We start from the raw sequence: 19049 nt of genomic DNA on the forward strand, positions 1-19049 counted from the left end.
CCTCGTGCCAAGAGTTCCCGAGGTAGTTGCCATCCGTGTGAGCCACTGTAATAAGTGTCTTTATGGTGTCAATGTTTTTTTGCTTCATCTCTGTGATGCTGGAGCTGGCCGTCAGCAGGGAGAAGCGAGCCAGGGCCTGAACGTAGGCATCTCGTTCCAGCTGCAAGAAACCCAGGAGAACCCAAGTCCAGCCCAGTGCAGCCACTTTCTCGTCTGTGGGGCTGGGCTGAAGGAATGTCCACAGGCACACAGCAGGCTTTCTGCACATCAGCACACCATCCGTGCTGGTGTCCTGCTACTGGATACCCCTGAGGCTCCCTGGGCACTGCCACATGCCTGAGAACTAGCTCAATTCACCTGGCCTCAAGCACGCTGACCTGTCCTGTGTTCCAAGATTTGCTGAAGGCCAAGAGTCAATATATAAATTCTAGTATCTACAACAATCCTGTGAGGCAGTTCATTTTCTCAAGTGTACGAGTAAGGATATGAGCAATGTCTTACAAGTTAGCTGGGCCAGGGCACAGGGCCAGAGAAGCACCAGAGCTGGGTTTGAAACCATGACTGTCTGACTTCAAAGCCTGGCACAATAAAAAATCTAACTGTAAAATGAAGGGGAATAGAAGACTGGGTTTTATTTGTTTGTTTGAAACAAATGGGTAAAACAATTACTGACTTAGAAAGTAATGCAAAGGACTGACAACCTTCTGTGACAACTTCCATAACAGTTTTAGAATTGTATTTCATCTATTCATTGAACTTTTTAAGATTTCAAAAAGATTTATAGACATTCACTTTGCATTCAACTATGTTTTGCCAGAGAAAAAAATGGGAAATTATAATAAAAATGGATCTTAAGAGGAAAAAGCAATTTTGCAGGAGTTGTTGGGGCTTAAACCCAAGGTCAAATGCATACTGGCAATGCATTCTACCATTTAGCTACACCACTCAGAATAAACGTATTTTAAGTACCAAGGCAGTAAGTAAGTTAGGCATCAAGTAGTTTGGGTCCTATTCATGGTTTAAAAAAGTTTTGATCTAGGCTGGTTGTGGTGGCACACCCTGTAATCCCAATAGTTTGGGAGGCTGAGGCAGGAGGATTGTGAGTTCAAATCCAGCCTCAGTAAAAGCAAGGTGCTAAGCAACTCAGTGAGACCCTGTCTCTAAATACAATTTAAAATAGGGCTGGGGATGCGACTCAGTGGCAGAGTGCCTGAGTTCAATCCTCAGCACTGAAGAAAAAAAAAAAAGGCTTTGATCTAAATCTCCAGCATCCTCCCCTGATGGGGTTGTGGTCAACACAGAGCAATGGGAAGAAACCAGCAGTGTGCTAAGATGCTGGCTCACCGAGAAGTTTCCGACAGTGTCTGGCTTTTGCTGACTCTACAGGAACAGAGCGCACACACACTCCACTCACCTGCATCCCAAAGATGCAGGCAATTCGGATGGCACAGCGGATGCCTTCCAAACATAGGGAGGCCACTTCAGTGTCGTCACAGTTCTGCAGTCCAATGCTGTAGGCTGCCAGCAGCGGCGTCCACACCAGCTACCAGAGAAGGCAGGTTTCAATAATAGCCAGAATGTCAGCGTGGGAAGTGTTCTTGCAGGACATGTTGTAGGTTAGGGGGAGAGCTGGGGTGTCAGGTTCACTGCTATTTAGATTTCAATCTATCCCCCTCCCAAGGTAAGGCAGTCCCTCCTATCACTACAGGCTTGCTAGTTACTGAACACTCGATTTAAAAGGAAGGATGAGCACCACTGCCCCTCCTGGGTATATGGCAGACACCACTAATTAACCAAAGACCCCATTCCCTGCTGAATGTCTATGAGTTCAAGAATCCCTCCTCACACAGACACCAGCCAGCCATTACCAATGGTGCAAAATAAAACCTGCAAGAGACATATGGACTATAAACTGAGTTTACTGAAAGGCTCCCACTTCAAATTATCTAGACTTTACTTTTTTCTCCAACTTTCACATGAATTCCTTAGAAATAAGGTCATGGAAGTCCAGAATTAATTACCTAACAGGACAGTAACAGTTTTTATAAAAACTTATAAAAAATGATGTGCTATGTAGGCAGAACATGTATCTTTTAAAGATATATTTAAAATACAGATTTCATCTAGTCTTTTTCTTTCACCTAAACTCATCTGATAAACTGAGGCCACTGAGGTGAGATGTCCCAATCACACTGTCCTTTCCTCTACAGCCCAAATAACTATTCATTAATTCATTCAAGCCCCTCCCTGGCTGCCCTCACAGCAATCCTATAGGTCCCCATTTTACAGATGATGAACGGGGAGGGGGAGTCAACTGGCCAAGGCTATAGAGTGACAAAGTGACAAAGCCAGAACTCAAAGCCAGATGGTCTGATGGCAGAGTCCAGTGTGGTGCTGGAGCTTTCCCAGCATCGCCAAAGGACAACGCGAGAGACTTGCGTTAGTTCCTGCTCAGACAAGAAGCACCCCAACTGGGCCTTTCCTCCTGCCATCTCCTTAACACTGGGATCCTGCAGGTCACCTTCCAGCTGGACAAGTCCAGCACTGGATCTAGCCAGACTCGCCTAACCCCTGAGAACACTCACTTTGAACATGGGCCGGACGTGGTCCAAGTGTGTGGCACTGGTGAAGGGGGCTTTGGCGTGGCTCACGGCCTCCATCAGCGCCTTGGCCGTTTTAGCCATCTGCTCCATCTCCAAGTTGTAGAGCAGCCGCCGCTGCTTCTCACTGGCCACGTCTGCGAAGAAGCCTGAGCGTGAGCGGCAGCTGGCTGGGGACTGCCCTGCCAGGAGCCACTTAAAAGGTGCACAGCAATCGCTCCATCTCATGGCCTATGGATATTATCACCACTTTACAGTTGAGAAAAAACAAGCCAGAGAAGTTGGGAGACTTGCTCAAGGTCACAGACACCACTATTTAACCAAAGACCCCATTCTCTGCTGAATGTCTATGGAGTTCAAGAATCCCTCCTCACACAGACACCAGCCAGCATTACTGGGACTTGATCCAGCAGCACAGGTCCAAGGCCTGCACTCTCCACCCTGCACTCCACTGCCACTCAGAGAAACTGACAGCTTCACAGGTCCCTGATTAATCAAATTCTAATCAAGTATGGCACAATCACCACTAAAATTAAAGCTAAGTTTTAAGGAATATGTTTTTGGAAGGTAATTAAGTTCCCTGATTACTTCTTTTAAATTCCCTTTTGTTCCTAATCAAAACTTAGCAAGATAGTGATATTATGAAAGAACCAACATAATCATAATCATAATAATTAATCACACTTCCTACTCAGATACTTAATATGCAAATTAATTCACCACCAACCTAATTAACCACAGCCCTGACACCCCGCAGAGCTAGCGTAGGGGGCCCTGTTGCCATTGGACCTTACTCTGCTTGGTGGATTTGGTCGCCATGGTGTGCTCTTTTGTTTCTTTCATTGCAATTTTCTTGCCTTCTATCTCTTCGTAGATGCTGGAGAGATATTCTTCTGGTAGATCTTTACTATCATTAATACCCCGATTCATTTTAATATACTGTTCTTTTGTCATTTTATTTTTTACCTGAAATTTTAAAGAACATAAAGACCATTTAAAAAATATTCAGTTGTCCCCAAATAATACAAAGTCCCTCCCCGCAAAATTCCTTAGCCCAAACCTCTTCCTTATCTGCCACAGAACCCGGGCCCTTGGAGCGAGTACCTGAGGGCTGTGCAAGTCTGTCGTGAGCATGATGATGGAGTAGGCCAGGACGTACGCCGTGTCGGCACTAGCAAACAAAGTTTGCCTGCAAGGAAAGAGCCTCATGTAAAGGACAGTGGCACGGACGATTCTGGAAGGCACAGTGCTCACTGGAGGCGGCCCATGTTCCACCTGGAGCCTAGTGTGTGACAGTAGCCATGCTTTCACCATCACCGAGCATGGAAACAGCTAACTAAGGATATGTCTTAGTTAGAGTCTAGGCTTCTTTGAAGAAAGTTGCTTCAATGTTATTTTATTATTATTATTATTGTTTTTGGTATGGGGGATTGAACCTGGGAGGTCTCTGAGAACGTTTCCAGCCCCCTGCTTTTTAAATTTTAGTTGTAGATGCACACAATACTTGTATTGTATTTATTTTTATGTGGTGCTGAGAAGATCGAACCCAGTGCCTCACATGTGCTAGGCAGGCGTTCTACCACTGAGCTATGACCCCAGGCCCTCCCAGCCCTTTTTATTTTTTGTTTTGAGACAGGGTCTCACTAAGTTGCTTAGGGCCTTACTAAGTTGCTGAGGCTGGCTGTGAACTCTCACTCTTCCTGCCTCAGCCTCCTCAGCCACTGGGATTACAGGGCCACCATGCCTGGTGCAAATTAAAAAAAAAACAAACCCTTGCAGAACGTCCTGGGCCATGCTTTTTTTGCCTTACACAATAAGAGAAAGACACAAAGAAGTTGATGGGTAGCCTCATATAACATGTGGCCAGCAAAACTGGTCTGTCCTAACTGCCCCAATAGGAAAAGGAGGGGTGTCAAGGATACACAATGAGAGACAACTGGGGCACATACTTGGAGCAGGGATAACAGAGCAAGGCTTCCAGGTCCATACAGGTGTGACATCTAATTATGCCTTCACAGTAAAGTGAACCAGATGCCACCTTTGCTGCTCAGGTCATCTCCTGAGGACAGCTGGCTACACACTCAGAGGAGGGGACCAATTAACATGAAAATGGAATTGAGAGGCAAAATTATTATCAGAATGTTCCCACTGAATGATTCCTCATCATCCTCATGTAATCCAGTGTGTTCAGACGTCCACTCCAGGAGTGGTGGAAAGAGCACGCACCTCTGAGTTAGGACACACCCAGGCTCAGCCCAGCTGCTTACTAGCTGGTTAGTTTTTGACAGGTAGCTCATCTATAAAACAGGGAGGCCACCCAGGCTTGCCACTGACCAGGTGCAGGGCATGCAAGACAGCCACCCATCAAAAAGAACTCAAGATGCAATCACATACTTGTGGGGGTTGAAGTTACTCAGCCATTTCTATAGCTTGTTGATCAGTAAGCAACCAAACAAAACCAAAACCTTCAGATCTAGTCCACACATTAAATCAGGGAGCTATTCTTAATTAGAAAAGAGGCACCCAATTACCTCCTCTCAACTCACAAAATTATACTTTTTAAACTAGGGTGGCCAGTTCAGAAGGCAGGATGACCACAAGTTCGAGGCCAACCTCAACAATTTAGTGAGACCCTGTCTCAAAATAAAAATATAAAGGTGTGGCTCAGTGGTACAATGCCCTGGTACCAGTCCCTGGTACCCAAACAAGACAAAACACACACAAAAAAACAGTGAAGTAGTTAATAGCCTGGGCTTTAGCTGTGTCATCTCAGGTGAATTTCTTAACCCCCCTATTCCCCAATCTCCTTGTCAACAGAATGGGGACACGAACAAGGCTGCTGTGAGACAATCCCTGAGCACAAAGCCAGGTCTGCAGTGAACAGAAACCTCAGTTGCTTGGCACAGTTTTAGAAAGATTAAACCCACACCCCAAGCAGATCAAGACTAGTGTCCTGAGGCAAAAAGCTGAGGCGCCAGGCTGGAGGGTGGGCTCACCCCTGGTTGCACTCTATGTATCTAGCAGCAAACTTCTCCATCAGCCGGTCAATCTTCTGGGCTTCCCCAGGGAGGCGGAAACCTTCCAGGAACGTCCGCAGGGCAGAGACGAACTCCTTCTCACAGAAGTCCAGCTGGTCCACGTAGGCGTACATTACCTCCTTGTTGAACCTCGTGCTGTCTCCCAGAAAATCGCCTACCTGAGTCTGAAACACGCAGAACACACTCGCTCACTTCAAATAAGAACCCACAGCAGAGGACACTGCCCCCGGGGATCAGGGCCTGGATGTCCACAACAGGCTGAACTGCCTCCTGCTTCCAGACCCGGGCTGTTGCCGTGGAGGGAGGACGAGGAGGACGGGCAAGAGACTCAACAGTTGGGCTGGGGATGTGGCTCAAGCGGTAGCGCGCTCGCATGGTGTGCGTGCGGCCCGGTTCGATCCTCAGCACCACATACAAAAACAAAGATGTTGTGTCCGTCGAGAACTAAAAAATAAATATTAAAAAAAAAAAAAAAAAAGAGAGACTCAACAGTGCAGGGAGCCCTCACTGGGCTGCCTCACGAGAGGAGCAGGGGCAGATGGGGCCAGCTAAGGGACATTTCTGACAGTTCCACCAAATAAGCAACCGCTGCTGGGCAGCTTGTTTCCTCTCATGGCTGTGATGAGGAACATGTACGACACTGATGGAAAGTGGGCCCAGCTAGGAGGGCGCAGAAGCACAAAGCAGAAACTCCTGCAAGCACAGAGCCCCAGACTCACAGAATCCAGGCGCTCCTCCTGATGCAGGAACTGGGCGATGTCTTCCACCGTCGTTCCCAGCATGCCCTGCTCCTGGAGAAACTGGATGCCCCTCTTGGGTTTCTTGTTGAAGCTGTTTCAAGAAGAGATGGGACACAGGAGGCTTATTTCAAAACCCAGAGCACAGACAGAGCTGGTACCTGGGGTAATTACACACATCACCATGAACAAGCCATCATATATAAGTTAGCAAGGTCCTGTGCGTCCCCGTAGCTTTTCCAAACTCCAACTTCATTTCTGACTGAGCAACAACAGAGTCTGATGGCTGTCACCTCACCGCCACTCTCCCCTTCTTCACCAGTAACAGGACTCTAGCTGTTCAGTGGAAGAAAACCTGCATCTCCCTGGCTCCCTAGACATGGAACATGGAGGTTCAAGCCAGCGAGATAGAAGCAGAAATGGTGTCAGTACTTCTGGGAAGTCTCCTTAAATGAAGCTGACCAAGGCCGCTCCTTTGGCCCTTCCTCCCTTCTTCCTCTCTGGAATGTATGTGTGAAGGCTAGTGCTCCAGCAGTCATCCTTACCCATGAGGCAACCCTGAAGATGACAATCATGTGCCTCGGGTGGTAAAGCAGACACACAGAAGGAGGCTGGATCCCTCCCTGAGATTCACCGCAATAACGCAGACTGTCCACTTTGGGATTTCCTTTTCTTTGTTCTTAAGAAATATATAATCTAGGTACTGTTACTTTATGTTTCCTATTAAAGGAAGGCAAAGCTTGCTAATGTAAATTAACTTTTTACCTGGCCTTGCACTAAAGAGTGAGGTTTGTGTCAGTGCAAAGTGGCGAGTCTGAAAGACACAAAGGGGGCGCAGGCGGAGATGGCCTCAGGGCTTGTTTAGAAGGTGTGGTCCCGAGGCCTCTCTGAGGGGGATCTCTGCCTCATCTGAGGGGTCAGAGAGCCCAGCATTCCAAGGAGGGCTCGGTGGCGAAACAGATGGAGGTGTCTGAGGACCAAGAGCCCATGGTGTGGCTCAGGGGACTTAGCGGGAGTGAGGTCACCAGGAAGCCTGGTGTGATTCAGGTGGTGGTGACAAGGCTAAAGGGGGTTGCCAGAGCGGCAGCCACACTCACAGCTCGATGCCATGTTCGATGATTTCCTTCTGTTGCTTGATGACCTCGAACTGCTCTGGGTCATCCTGAACAGTTGTCTGGGTCCCAGAGGACACTGTGGACTCCATGGACGTCACACTGCTCCTTCTTGTCATGTCCAGGCCTTTGCCATCCCCCATTTCCTGATCTGTGAGCCTCTCCTGACCTGCAGTGACGTAGAAACAGAGGACACCAGGTGAGCAGGTGGGGTACAGCCATGGCCCCACAGTACTGGGCAGGATCCCCCAGCCCACGTCGAACAAGTCTCTGCTCTAGGATCACAGCACGGACCTTAGACCATCAGAAACGTTTTTCATGGAACCTGAAGAACAAATTAAAAACTTCACACAAAAAAGTAAGAGGATGTGAACAGTGAATAGAGAGCAGAACAGGGCCCGCTCCCCCAGGCATCCAGACTGACACAGCTTGGACAATTTAGAAAGCGGGCGTCCGTGCGAGAACGAACAAATTAACAGAATAGAATAGAAAGTCACAGAGACAGACACACTCACAGGAGAACCTGGCATGTCATAAAGGACCCTGGAATCACTGAGGGAAGGGAAGCTACCAGCAAAGAGGAACAAAAGCGTCACACTGCTCCTCCAACACTCCAGGCCCATGAAATAGCACGGGTGTGAGCTGCAGAGTGTGTGCCTGGTTCCAAGACCACCGACCCGACCCTGCGGGAGGAGGCAGGCGGGGCTCTCACCGAGGCTGGCCTGGTGGTTGGGATTCACGTACAGGTCCTTGCTCCACTCCACCATGCACTTGAGAATGGACACAAGGCACTCCAGACCTTTCTTCCTCAGACTCAGCTCCTACAGAACAAAAGTGACACAGCACAGAGGTGCAGGTAAGCCAAGAACAGGCGTCCAGGAGCTCACACATCAGAGAATCAGTGGTATCAGTACTGAAGGATGAAACCCAGGGAAAGGCAACAGGGTACAATACGTGTTAAGTCACATCAGCACCTGGCCTCTCCTCAGGTGTTCATTGCGAACATCCCAGTACAACACCAGCTGCGCGCTGTCCTAAGGCCAACAAAGTTTAAGAGAGAGTTCTGGGGGGTGGGAGTGGCTGGGGCTGTGGCTCAGCAGTAGTGCACTTGCTTGGCACGTGTAAGACACTGGGTTTGATTCTCAGCACCGCATATAAATAAATAATAAAGGTCTATCAACAACTAAAAGAAAAAAATCTTTAAAAAAGAAAAGAAAGTTCTCAGGGCTGGGGCTAGGGCTCAGTGGTAGAGCGCTCACCTAACACATGTGAGGCACAGGATTCAACCCTTAGCACCATATACAAATAAATAAATTGAAGTATTGTGTCCATCTACAACTAAAACATATTTGAAAAAAAATAGGAAAATTCTCATTCATTGGTTGTGGAATTAAAAGAAAAACCTGAAAACTTTAAATAACAGGGTCTTAAACCATAACCCTGAAAAGAGAGGAAAAAAACCTGGAATTATGCAGCAAGGGAGTTATTTTGAACAGAATTTATCCCCTAAAAACTTGCAGATGTGTTCTACTTTAAGGTTCACATTACAGGTAAATGAAAACACCTGTTTTTTAAAAAAAGTATTTATTTCTTAGATGTACATAATATCTTTATTTAATTCATTTATTTATATGTGGTGCTAAGGATCGAACCCAGGGCCTCGTACATGCTAGGTGAGCGCTCTACCACTGAGCTGCAACCCCAGCCCCACCCCCGGAAAACACTGATTTTTAAAAATAAATAGTATTTTTTAAATAGAAAATTACAGGTTATAGATTATCTTTTTTAAAAAAAGGCACATTTTAGATTCATAACCACATCAGAGGCAGCACAGATCTGTCAGTCTGATAAAAATTATGACTTTATTCAAGAAAAAAGCCAGAATCCTGTGCCCCATTCCAGGGTGCAAAGACCCTGTGAACCCACTGATCAGGGGCTCTAAGAACCCCTCTTTCCTCGACGGCACTCCAATAATATGGCAACTTCCTACCAACAGGCAGTCTCCTCTCCTACACATAGGCTGGGGTCCTGCTCTCCACACTACTGCTGGAAGGTGACTGGGGGTCTCAGGTCAATGTCACCTTCTCAGGGACACCACTTGATGACCCCTTCACTTATCCCAACCCCCCATGTCCAGTACTTCTTCTCGACGGTCCTGCTTATTGTTCTCTGCAGTGCTTGTCCCCTCTGGCTGACTGCCTTCCTTGCAGTAACCCCACGATAGCAGGAGCTGTGCGCGTGCTCATGTGAGCTCTGTGCTGTTCACGCCACGTCCCCCCATCTCCACGTCCCCCCACTCCCCCGCCAGTGCCTGGTGTGTGGTGGTGCTCAGTAAATGTTTCATGAAATGAGAGAATGTATCTTACCTGCAGAGGTGTCATTCCCAACTCATGGCCACTTCTTCCCTGAGCAATTTTGGATAAATCATTTACTAGACGCTCGAAAATGTTAGCAGCATTTAGGTCACAGTCATAGTTGACATAAATATCCACAACACACTGGGCATCTTGGAAAATAACATACGAGTATCAGAATTCTGATCAAAGACAAATAGCAGTTATACTTTCTTATTGTTTAAACAAGACTTCTTTGCCAAAAAATTTTCCGAGAACTGATCAGGTGGCTAAGCCTTATTCAGGAAAGACACAGCAGAAGTACTAGGACGGGGTGGTTTCAGGCCTGCCTCTACGCTAACCAAAACCTCAGCAGTTGGTCCCAGCAATCTAAGGTTGAATTTCCTCTTCAGAAAAGGAGCTACACCAGGCATGATGGCACACGCCTGTAATCCCAGTGACTCGGGAGGCTGAGGAAGGAGGCCTGCTTCAACAATTTAACAAGGCACTAATCAATTTAGCAAGTCCTGTCTCAAAATAAAAAATAAAAAGGGCAGGAAATGTGGCTCAGTGGAAAAATGCCCCCGGGTTCAGTCTCCCATAAAAAAAGCAGGGCTAATGGGGCTCAGGAAGTGGTTCAGTACCTGCCTAGAAGACGGAGGCCTTGGATTCGACCCCCAGCAGGGCAGAAACAAAAAAGGAAGGGGCTAATAACTGCCCTACCTATAACTGCCCTACCCATCCCCTAGAGTCACTATGGAGCACAGTTAGGTTAGATGGCTTAGTTTGTGCGATGCTTAGTTTGAAGTCCCATACCTAACTGCGTGGCGTAAGGCATTCCAAATTTACTTCACACCGAGTCACGGTTGGCCACACAACAACTTGCAGGTACGATGGCCAGGTGTCCCAGTGTGCCGGGATTAGGGGGTTTCTGGGACACAGGACTTGTAGTGTCAATACCAGAAAGTCCTGGGAAAATGGCCTGAGCTGGAGCTGGGGCTCAGCGGTAGAGCACTTGCCTAGCCCGTGTGAGGGCCTGGGTTCAATCCTCCACACCACATAAAAATAAATGAATAAAATAAAGCTATAAAAAAAAGTTAAAAAGAAAAGAAAAAAAAAAAAAAAAGAAAATGGACTGAGCCAGTCATTCTTTAAAAGAGGAGGAAGTGGACTCTCATCAGGCCAAAGTGGCCTTTCAGGGAACGACCTTCCCAGCACCTCTTAAAGCTCCGCAGAGCGGTCACGGTTTTCGTCTGGCTTTGGCAGATGAAAGCAAAGGAAGTGGCTCTGAGTGCTCTGAAGGAAGACGCCTTGGGGGAGCGTACCTGCACAGATCCTCGTCAGGGTCTGAATGACCATCCACCTGTGCTCAAAAGAACTTGTGGACGTTTCTAGAATGTTCAGGAAAATCTCTTTGAAAAAAACCTAAACAACACGGAGACAAAGGAGGATGCTAATTAACAGTTTGGGTTAGGAGTCAAACACCCTGATCCTGCACGGAAGGTGGCCTGCACAGAGACAAGAGGCACACACTTCCTGCTCAAGAGCCTGGGAACCCTGGCCTGACCAGGGGGCAGCTCACGGGGCCAGGCCCTGTCGGGAAGCAGCCCAATGCTAGGCTCCCGCCCAGAACTGCCACATGCAAACCCAGGACCATCTGTGTTCCTGATTTTTTGAGAGAAACCAGAAATGTGGATTTTTGTGTAAAATATGATTTCTCAATTTGGCAACTAATTCAAATTATTTCAAATGATCCCAGAACAAACAGATGGAGGGACTGAGCCCAGCACACAAGCCACACACCTTAAAATTCTGATCAAAATAGATGGTGCACAAGAGTTGGGGGCAGAACTGTTACGAGTGAAAAATATTCTCTCACTGATTCAAAAATTCCTCTCCCGAATGCCAGCAAATAGATTGTATAACTTTAGTGCTGGTGGGTTTCTCATCTGGCACAAATGTCATCAAGTAAGAAAAAATGAACTTGGAGTCCGTACCTCTATCTGCATTTTCAAGTGCATTTTAAAGTTTGAAAGAAGAGTAAGAAAAATGGCGAGAGAGAGCTCAAAGACATCAGGCACTGAAGAGACGCCGTTTTTGGACAAGGCCACACAGAGATACTGCTTGATCGCATTGATGAACATCTCGTGTGTCCTGAAGACGGGACCAGCGTTCTGCAACACGGACAAGAGCAGCTGCAGGGAAACCACCTTGGACCGCAGCTCGTGGGATCTGGCAAAGAGAGTGGAAAACAATGACAGTTTCTCTAGAAGAGAAACTGTTCCAGGCGTCTCCTGGGAGGCCCTGCCTGCTCCTCCACCGTGCACAGGACCTTGTGAGGCCTCGGGTTAAGTTAGCCACTGCACCTGAACGTCAGGAGAGGGAGGGCACAGGGCACAGGGCAGAGGTGGGGGCTCCTGGCACCTGCAGGCCCTTTGGGAACAAAAGTAGCCAATTCCTATTCTTTTGTCTCCTAACAGGGAACAGGAGCAAAGTGAGTGACCAGTGCGTCTGGAGAGCCAGCTCTGCAGCTGACGAGCCGCAGTCAGTACCTCGCATCATCTGTGAGAGGTAGAGACCTTGCCCTCCACTCTCTTCACCCCGGAGGATGCTGTTCTCTCCACCAGCCTCACAAGCCTCCTTCCACCCATCCCCTGAGATCAGGGATGGTAAGAAATGGAAGAATATGGTAAGAATGTTATGGTAAGAAATGTTCCTAACATTTGTCACCATACCAGCAGCATTCTATTTTATTTTATTTTTTTAAGTCATAACGGACCCAATACCTTTATTTATTTATTTTTATGTGCTGGGGACTGAACCCAGTGCCTGACACATGCTAGGCCAGCGCTCTACCACTGAGCCCCAGTCCCCAGAAGCATTCTTTCGTTTTGTTTTGTTTTGTTTTGGTACGAGGGATTGAACTCAAGGCACTCGACCACTGAGCCACATCCGCAGCCCTATTTTGTATTTTATTTAGAGACAGGGTATCACTGAGTTGCTTAAAGCCTCACTTTTGCTGAGGCTGGCTTTGAATTTGCAATCCTCCTGCCTCAGCCTCCCCAGCTGCTGGGATTACAGGCATGTGCCACAGCACCCAGCCAGCAGCATTCATAATAAAAGAACTGAGGATTATTAATGAGCAGTACTAATAACAGCAGTAATAACAGTGACTATAAAGTGCCTAAGGGCCTGTGCTCAGGGCAACACCCATCTCATTTCACTTAATCAATCCTGCAGGCTGATTCTTGGTTTGTAACTTAAAAATAGTTGGTATATAGAAGATGTACCTTCTTTTTTACTTGCTAATAGATTAGAGCGGGGGTCCTGGGAATTGAGCCTAGTCCGCCACTCCTATGGAGGAGCTCTCTCTGGCCAGCCTCTGCACCCTTCACCTCTCAGCAGGCACGCCCTAAGGCTTGTGTATTCACTACAGAGAAGCATTTGGCTTCCCTGGGTTGAATCTGGTGCTTAAATCTTTATCCATGAAACACAAGTTTCCAAACAGGGCAGGGCACATATTCTACAAGCACTCTGTTCCTCCATATCCCCATCAGAAGATTAAATTAGGCCAGGTGTGGTGCACACCTGTAATCTATAACACTGGCAATTCAGGAGGCTGAGGCAGGAGGATTCTATTCAAAAGCCAGCCTTAGCACCTTGGTGAGACCCTGTCTCAAAATAAAAAAGGACTGGGGACTTAGCTCAGTGGCAAAGCACTCCTAGGTTCAATTTCCAGTACCTGCTCCCCCCCAATCTATTAGTAAGTTAAAAAGAAGGTATATCTTCTATATACTAATTGGGTTTTTTTAATATTTATTTTTTAGTTGTAGGTGGACGCAATACCTTTATTTTCATGTGGTGCTGAGGATCGAACCGAGTGCCCCATACATGCCAAGCGAGCACTCTACTTCTGAGCCACAACCTCAGCCCCAATATACTGATTGTTTTAAAGAATAAAAACCAAGAAAAGAAAAACTAGGCAAAATCTTGGTTAGTGGAGACACACGATTCAACAGGAAAGGAGGGCAGGGCGGCAGGGCCTAAAGAGCTGCGGAGCAATGGACTTGTGGGAAGTCAGGAAGGACAGGCACAGAGCCTGCGCTCCTGGACCCCAGGCACCGACATGGACAACTGCTGTGCACTTACTTGGGGTCTGGGGGGCCTTCCCCAAGGGGCTTCATGGACAGCTTGCACAGGGACCGAAACACCAAGAAGGCGTCCTTCTGTAGGATGTGAGAGAACCTGGCGGCCACATGGTGCCCTTGCACATCTGCCTCCTAAGGTGGAATCAAGAAAAGAAAGGGAGAATGAAACTGTCGCATGAAAATTTAAACTCCTATATTATTCAAAAGGGAGGTGAAGGGGTGTTAGGGGAGGTTAAAATATGGCAAAATAGGTGCTGGGGGAGTCATCGGAGCAGCTCTAAACCTTGTTTCTTATCCTTTGAAAAGTTGACATGGATGGTTAAAAAGAAGTGATCAAAAGTTTATCAAAAAATCTAAAATATAGTCAATATTAGCTTGGGTGAGAAAAGTTTCCTAATAGTGTTGCAAGATAAATAGAAAAATCATATGGTATTTTAACAAACTATCAAAAAGAGTAAGCTACATTTACAAATTAAAAGTAGACATATATAATAAGGATTAGTATCTTTCACATATAAAAGCTCTTCAAATTTCTTTAAGGAAATATGCAAACACTCCTCTCAAATGCAAAGCATTCAAAACCAAAACAAATCAAAACACAAACATGCAAATTTACCAAGAAATGCAAATGATAAATGAACCTAAACAACTTTACTACCAATATCAAGGCAGGATTTTTCTCCTATCAAACCAGTAAAGATGTGCACAAATGTTATAGCTCGGTTTTAATAAAAGAATGAGAAAATGGGTATGGATAAGTAGGGATTTGAGTAGTATCTTCCCAGAAGACTAATTTGGTGGTAAGTATCAAAAGCCTTAGTTCCTATCGCTTGAGCTGGGGATGTGGTCAGTGGTAGAGCATTTGCCGAGCATGCGTGAAGCCCTGGGTTTCATCCTCAATACCACATACATACAAAGAGGTTTCTAATTTTCTTTTATTTATTCTTTTTATTTTATTTTATTTAGTTGTAGTTGGACACAACACCTTTATTTTATTTATTCATTTGTTAGTGATGCTGAGGATCGAACCCAGTGCCTTGCATGTGGTAGGCGAGCGCTCTACCGCTGAGCCACAACCCCAGCCCCTCATTTATTCTTTATTTTACTCACTCATTCATTCATTTTTGTGGTGCTAGAAATCATACACAGGGCCTTGCACATGGCAGACAAGTGCTCTACCACTGAACTATACCTCCAGCCCCAAAGTTTCCTGTTCTTAACCCAGACATATGCTATAGCAATTTGTCCTTAAAAAAGACATATGGATATGCACAAAATTTACCTATAAGGATGTTTATTATGAACTGTTCTATGGTGAAACCTAAATACTCTAATAACTTACTATCCATATAGACTTTACATGGCCATTAAAAAATTTAGTGAGATCTACTGCTTCTTGTCCTTTTGGAAAAAACTCAGGTAGACCTCTGTGTACTGATACAGAAAGACGTCCATGATGGAGAGCTGAAAGAACAAAGCAAGTCAAGCTAGTGTATCAGAGACGAGGTCCTGTGTGGGATTTATGTGTGTCCTTGAGGGCATTCATGGGAAATGATACACTCCAAGGGGAAAGATTGGTCCTGGGGGGAGGGTGAAAATGTACAGTACACACAGGCATCCAACTTACTGACTGCATCAAAATTTCATAGTGGGGGATAATGATTAGGAGAAATATCTAAGAAGGTTCCTAGGGGCAGGAAGGGTGCAATTACGAAAACAATTGAGAAACAATGGTGCAAAGAACAGAAAAGCTCATAGCATATCACTTCCTGTTCTGGATGTTTACATACACGAATTTTAAGGGGAAAATGATGCTATTTAAAAGTAATGGTAATGTGGTAGACACATCGATGGGCCTGAAAGGACCTTCAAAACATACTTTAAGTTTTTAGCAAGTTACCATGTAGCATTTTGTGGTCGAGGACAAGCCTAGCAAGAAGGAGGCGCTAGGTTTGATTCCAGCATGAAAAAAGGAAACAAAAGCAGATCAAAAAATAGCACAGGGCTGGGCTGTGGCTCAGAGGTACAGCGCTTGCCTAGCACGTGTGAGGCACTGGGCTCGATGCTCAGCACCACATAAAAATGAAATAAAGGTATTGTGTTCACCTGTAACTAAAAAATAAAAAATGTTTTAAAAATAGCATGTATACTATATCATTCTCTTTAAGCAGGAAAATAAAATGCAAGAGGGAGAAAAATCTAGGATACTGACTTGCCCAGTCCTTCTAACACAGAGAGGAAAAAACAGAGGGAACTATATTCTTCTCTGTATTTTCTTTTCTTTTTCCCTACAACAAATGTGTATTATTTTGAGAAAGAAGAAAAATGGCAGGAGGGCTGGGGTTGTGACTCAGTGGTAGAGTGCTTGCCTAGCATGCGCGAAGCACTGGGTTCGATCCTTGGCACCACATAAATGTAAAATAAAGATATTGTGGGCCGGGGCTGTAGCTCAGTGGTTGAGCACTTGCCTCGCATGCATGAGGCACTGGATTCGATCCTCGGCACCACATACAAAAAATAAATAAAATAAAGATTAAAAACGAAAATTAAAAAAAAAATATTATGTCCACCTAAAACTTAAAAATAAATATTCAAAAAAAAAAGAAAGAAAGAAAAATGGCAGGAAATTTAAGGTCTTAAAAGTATGAGTAAAAAAGTTTAAGAACAATGTCATAAAGAACAAACATTAACACATCCCAAGAACTGAATCTACAAATAAGAAGAGTATCAGACTAATAACTGAATAGAGCTTGCTTATTTTACGTGTGTGTGCGTGCGTGCACGTGCGTGCGTGCATGGCAGGGGTATTGGGGATTGATTAAACCAGGGGTGCTCTACCACTGAGCTACATCCCCAGCCTTTCGTTGTTCTTTCTGTTTTGAGACAAAGTCTCACTAGGTTGCTGAGACTGGCTTTGAACTTGCAAGCCTCCTGCCTCAGCCTCCAGGGTCACTGGGATCACAGGTGTGCACCATGGTGCCCAGCTGCTTGCTTCTTTCACAGAAAAAAAAAAAAAAAAAAAGACTGAAAATGGACATGCAAACTGGGCAGGGGAGCGTGTACCTACAGTCTCCCCAGTCCGCAGCAGACAGAGGCAGGAAGATGGCTTGAGCTCAGGGGCAACAGTTGCCCTTTTAAATAACTAATGAATAAACAAACGGACAAAACGGAAACCTTTGAACAGGTTGACAGCCGACGTACCAGGTTATCCGCTGACGACAAGGACTGTCTGTCATCTGCTATGCCATTGGTCTGTGAGTTTTCATCAACTGCAGGGGGGATGGCACATTCCTGGCACTCCAGTTCACCCAGGACCCTGTCGGGGTCTGTCAGACCATGCTTTTCTGCTGCTTCTTAAAAGACAAGTGCAAAAGTCATTGCCAATCAGCAGGTACCCCAAAAGGCTGCCTGCACCAGATACACACTCCCTCAGATGCTGCGTTTGTCCTGTGCCTCTCCTGCTAGCTCTGATGGCAGGGCACTGGGCCCGGGAGGTTGCCAGTCTGTCCTCCACAGCCTCACCGCCAGGGCTACAGCAACACATGATGCACTGGCTCAGTATCAAAACCCACCGGTGGAGCCTGTGAAATTGTACCCACCCTGCCCACTTCTGAAAAAGACTAGAAAGAGCTAAACATAAAAAGCAAAGATTTTTTTAAAAATATTTCATCAGTCATTGGTGGACCTTTATTGATTTTTATGTGGTGCTGAGAATCAAACCCAGTGCCTCACACATGCCAGACAAGTGCTCCACCACTGAGCCACAACCCCAGCCCCCAAAAGCAAAGATTTTTTTAAAAAGACTATTAATACAGGAATCAGAGAAGAAAGCCTTACAAAGAAAAACACAGGCCTAAACTTCCTGGCAGCCATATGAAATCAGAAAGAATTAAAAAGATTTCATCATTTACTCAAGGAAAGTATATCTGGTGAATAGCAAAACAATGAAACTAAGAGGAATGAATCATTTGGCTTTTTATACATATGAGAAACACTAAAGAACTTAATAAGCAAGTCTTCAGTAACTGTTTTCCAAGCATATATTCATTCAACAAATATTTATCATGTGCCTATTGGGTGAATTGGGCTGTGGCATGGGTTGGGGGATATAGCAATGAATGAGAACAAATCCTGATTACATGATGACTTCCTGTGCAGACCCAGAAACAAATCTAAGGGTATGAAATAAAACAGTGCTATTTTAAAGATATTTCCACAGGAGTTAAATGAATATGGAATCTATAAATAGCTTTGTGGCACCCTAACTTAATAAAAGGATAGGGCTTAGACAAGTGGATTCCAAATCATGACCAAAGCATGGGGTGTGGCTCTGGGGTACAGCACTTGCTTAGCATGTATGGGGCCCTGGGTTGCATGTGCCACTGCGCCCAGCACTGCTAAATAAATAAGTAAAAACAGGACATTAATTTTTAAAACTGAGTCCCAATGCAGATATATGCACATAAATAACCAAAACACAGTACATGAAACAATACTCAGCATCACTACCCTGGGTGTACTCACACCATCTCTGCTCTATTTTTTTTCTTTCACTTAAAAAAATGCTGATTGCAACCCACTAAAATGTTTTTATTTCTTATCCAACTAGTGGTTTATTGTCATTGCAATCAAGTCAACACATACCAATAAACCTGAGATTTGGGGCAAAAAACAAAACAAAAACCTGTCATTCTGAATTATGCATAGGTAACACCACTGAAACCGGACCCGAGACAGAGAATGCTGAAGGGAACCTAACAACATGGCACACTCAGTACCCACTGACATGTGGGCTGTCCCCTGGACACATCAATTCTATCTGAGAAAATTTAGCAGCAAAGGACAGGGATTGTGGGCTCACAACCCTAGGCCAGAAGAGCCTGGGCACATGGCTTAGTAGGCACAGGGAGTGCTGCTCTGTGTGTCCAGTGGAGCAGGGACTCTAGCACGATCAGATGGCGTTCTCTGAACCCCGTGCAAGTGTGAGCAGAACCAAGCTACTCCACGGAGACCAAGCCACTCGAGAACCCCATGTGAGAGGCAGGCGGGCGGGCGGCGGGTGGCTAGCATTCCCAAAGTTC

The 19049-nt window shown here is 45.8% G+C and overlaps 1 protein-coding gene across 2 annotated transcripts in view; it reads right to left on the reverse strand.

Annotated features, from left to right (window-relative positions):
* The window catches only part of Arfgef2 (ARF guanine nucleotide exchange factor 2), a 90057-nt gene that overhangs the window by 39573 nt on the left and 31435 nt on the right, over positions 1–19049 (reverse strand). The window contains exons 8-21 of one of the 2 annotated variants that reach the window (XM_076851981.1): positions 17170–17321; positions 13970–14100; positions 11818–12052; positions 11146–11245; positions 9854–9993; positions 8200–8308; positions 7473–7656; positions 6358–6469; positions 5597–5802; positions 3705–3789; positions 3395–3566; positions 2586–2737; positions 1415–1543; positions 2–160 (exon numbers count right to left, since the gene is read on the reverse strand). In XM_076851981.1, coding sequence (XP_076708096.1) covers positions 2–160; positions 1415–1543; positions 2586–2737; positions 3395–3566; positions 3705–3789; positions 5597–5802; positions 6358–6469; positions 7473–7656; positions 8200–8308; positions 9854–9993; positions 11146–11245; positions 11818–12052; positions 13970–14100; positions 17170–17321 — 2066 coding nt within the window. Of the gene's footprint in view, position 1; positions 161–1414; positions 1544–2585; positions 2750–3394; positions 3567–3704; positions 3790–5596; positions 5803–6357; positions 6470–7472; positions 7657–8199; positions 8309–9853; positions 9994–11145; positions 11246–11817; positions 12053–13969; positions 14101–17169; positions 17322–19049 lie in introns of both variants that reach the window. The other variant, XM_076851980.1, reaches the window with a different exon arrangement.

This window comes from Callospermophilus lateralis, chromosome 3, assembly GCF_048772815.1.
Source record: "Callospermophilus lateralis isolate mCalLat2 chromosome 3, mCalLat2.hap1, whole genome shotgun sequence".
Classification (NCBI taxonomy): domain Eukaryota; kingdom Metazoa; phylum Chordata; class Mammalia; order Rodentia; family Sciuridae; genus Callospermophilus; species Callospermophilus lateralis.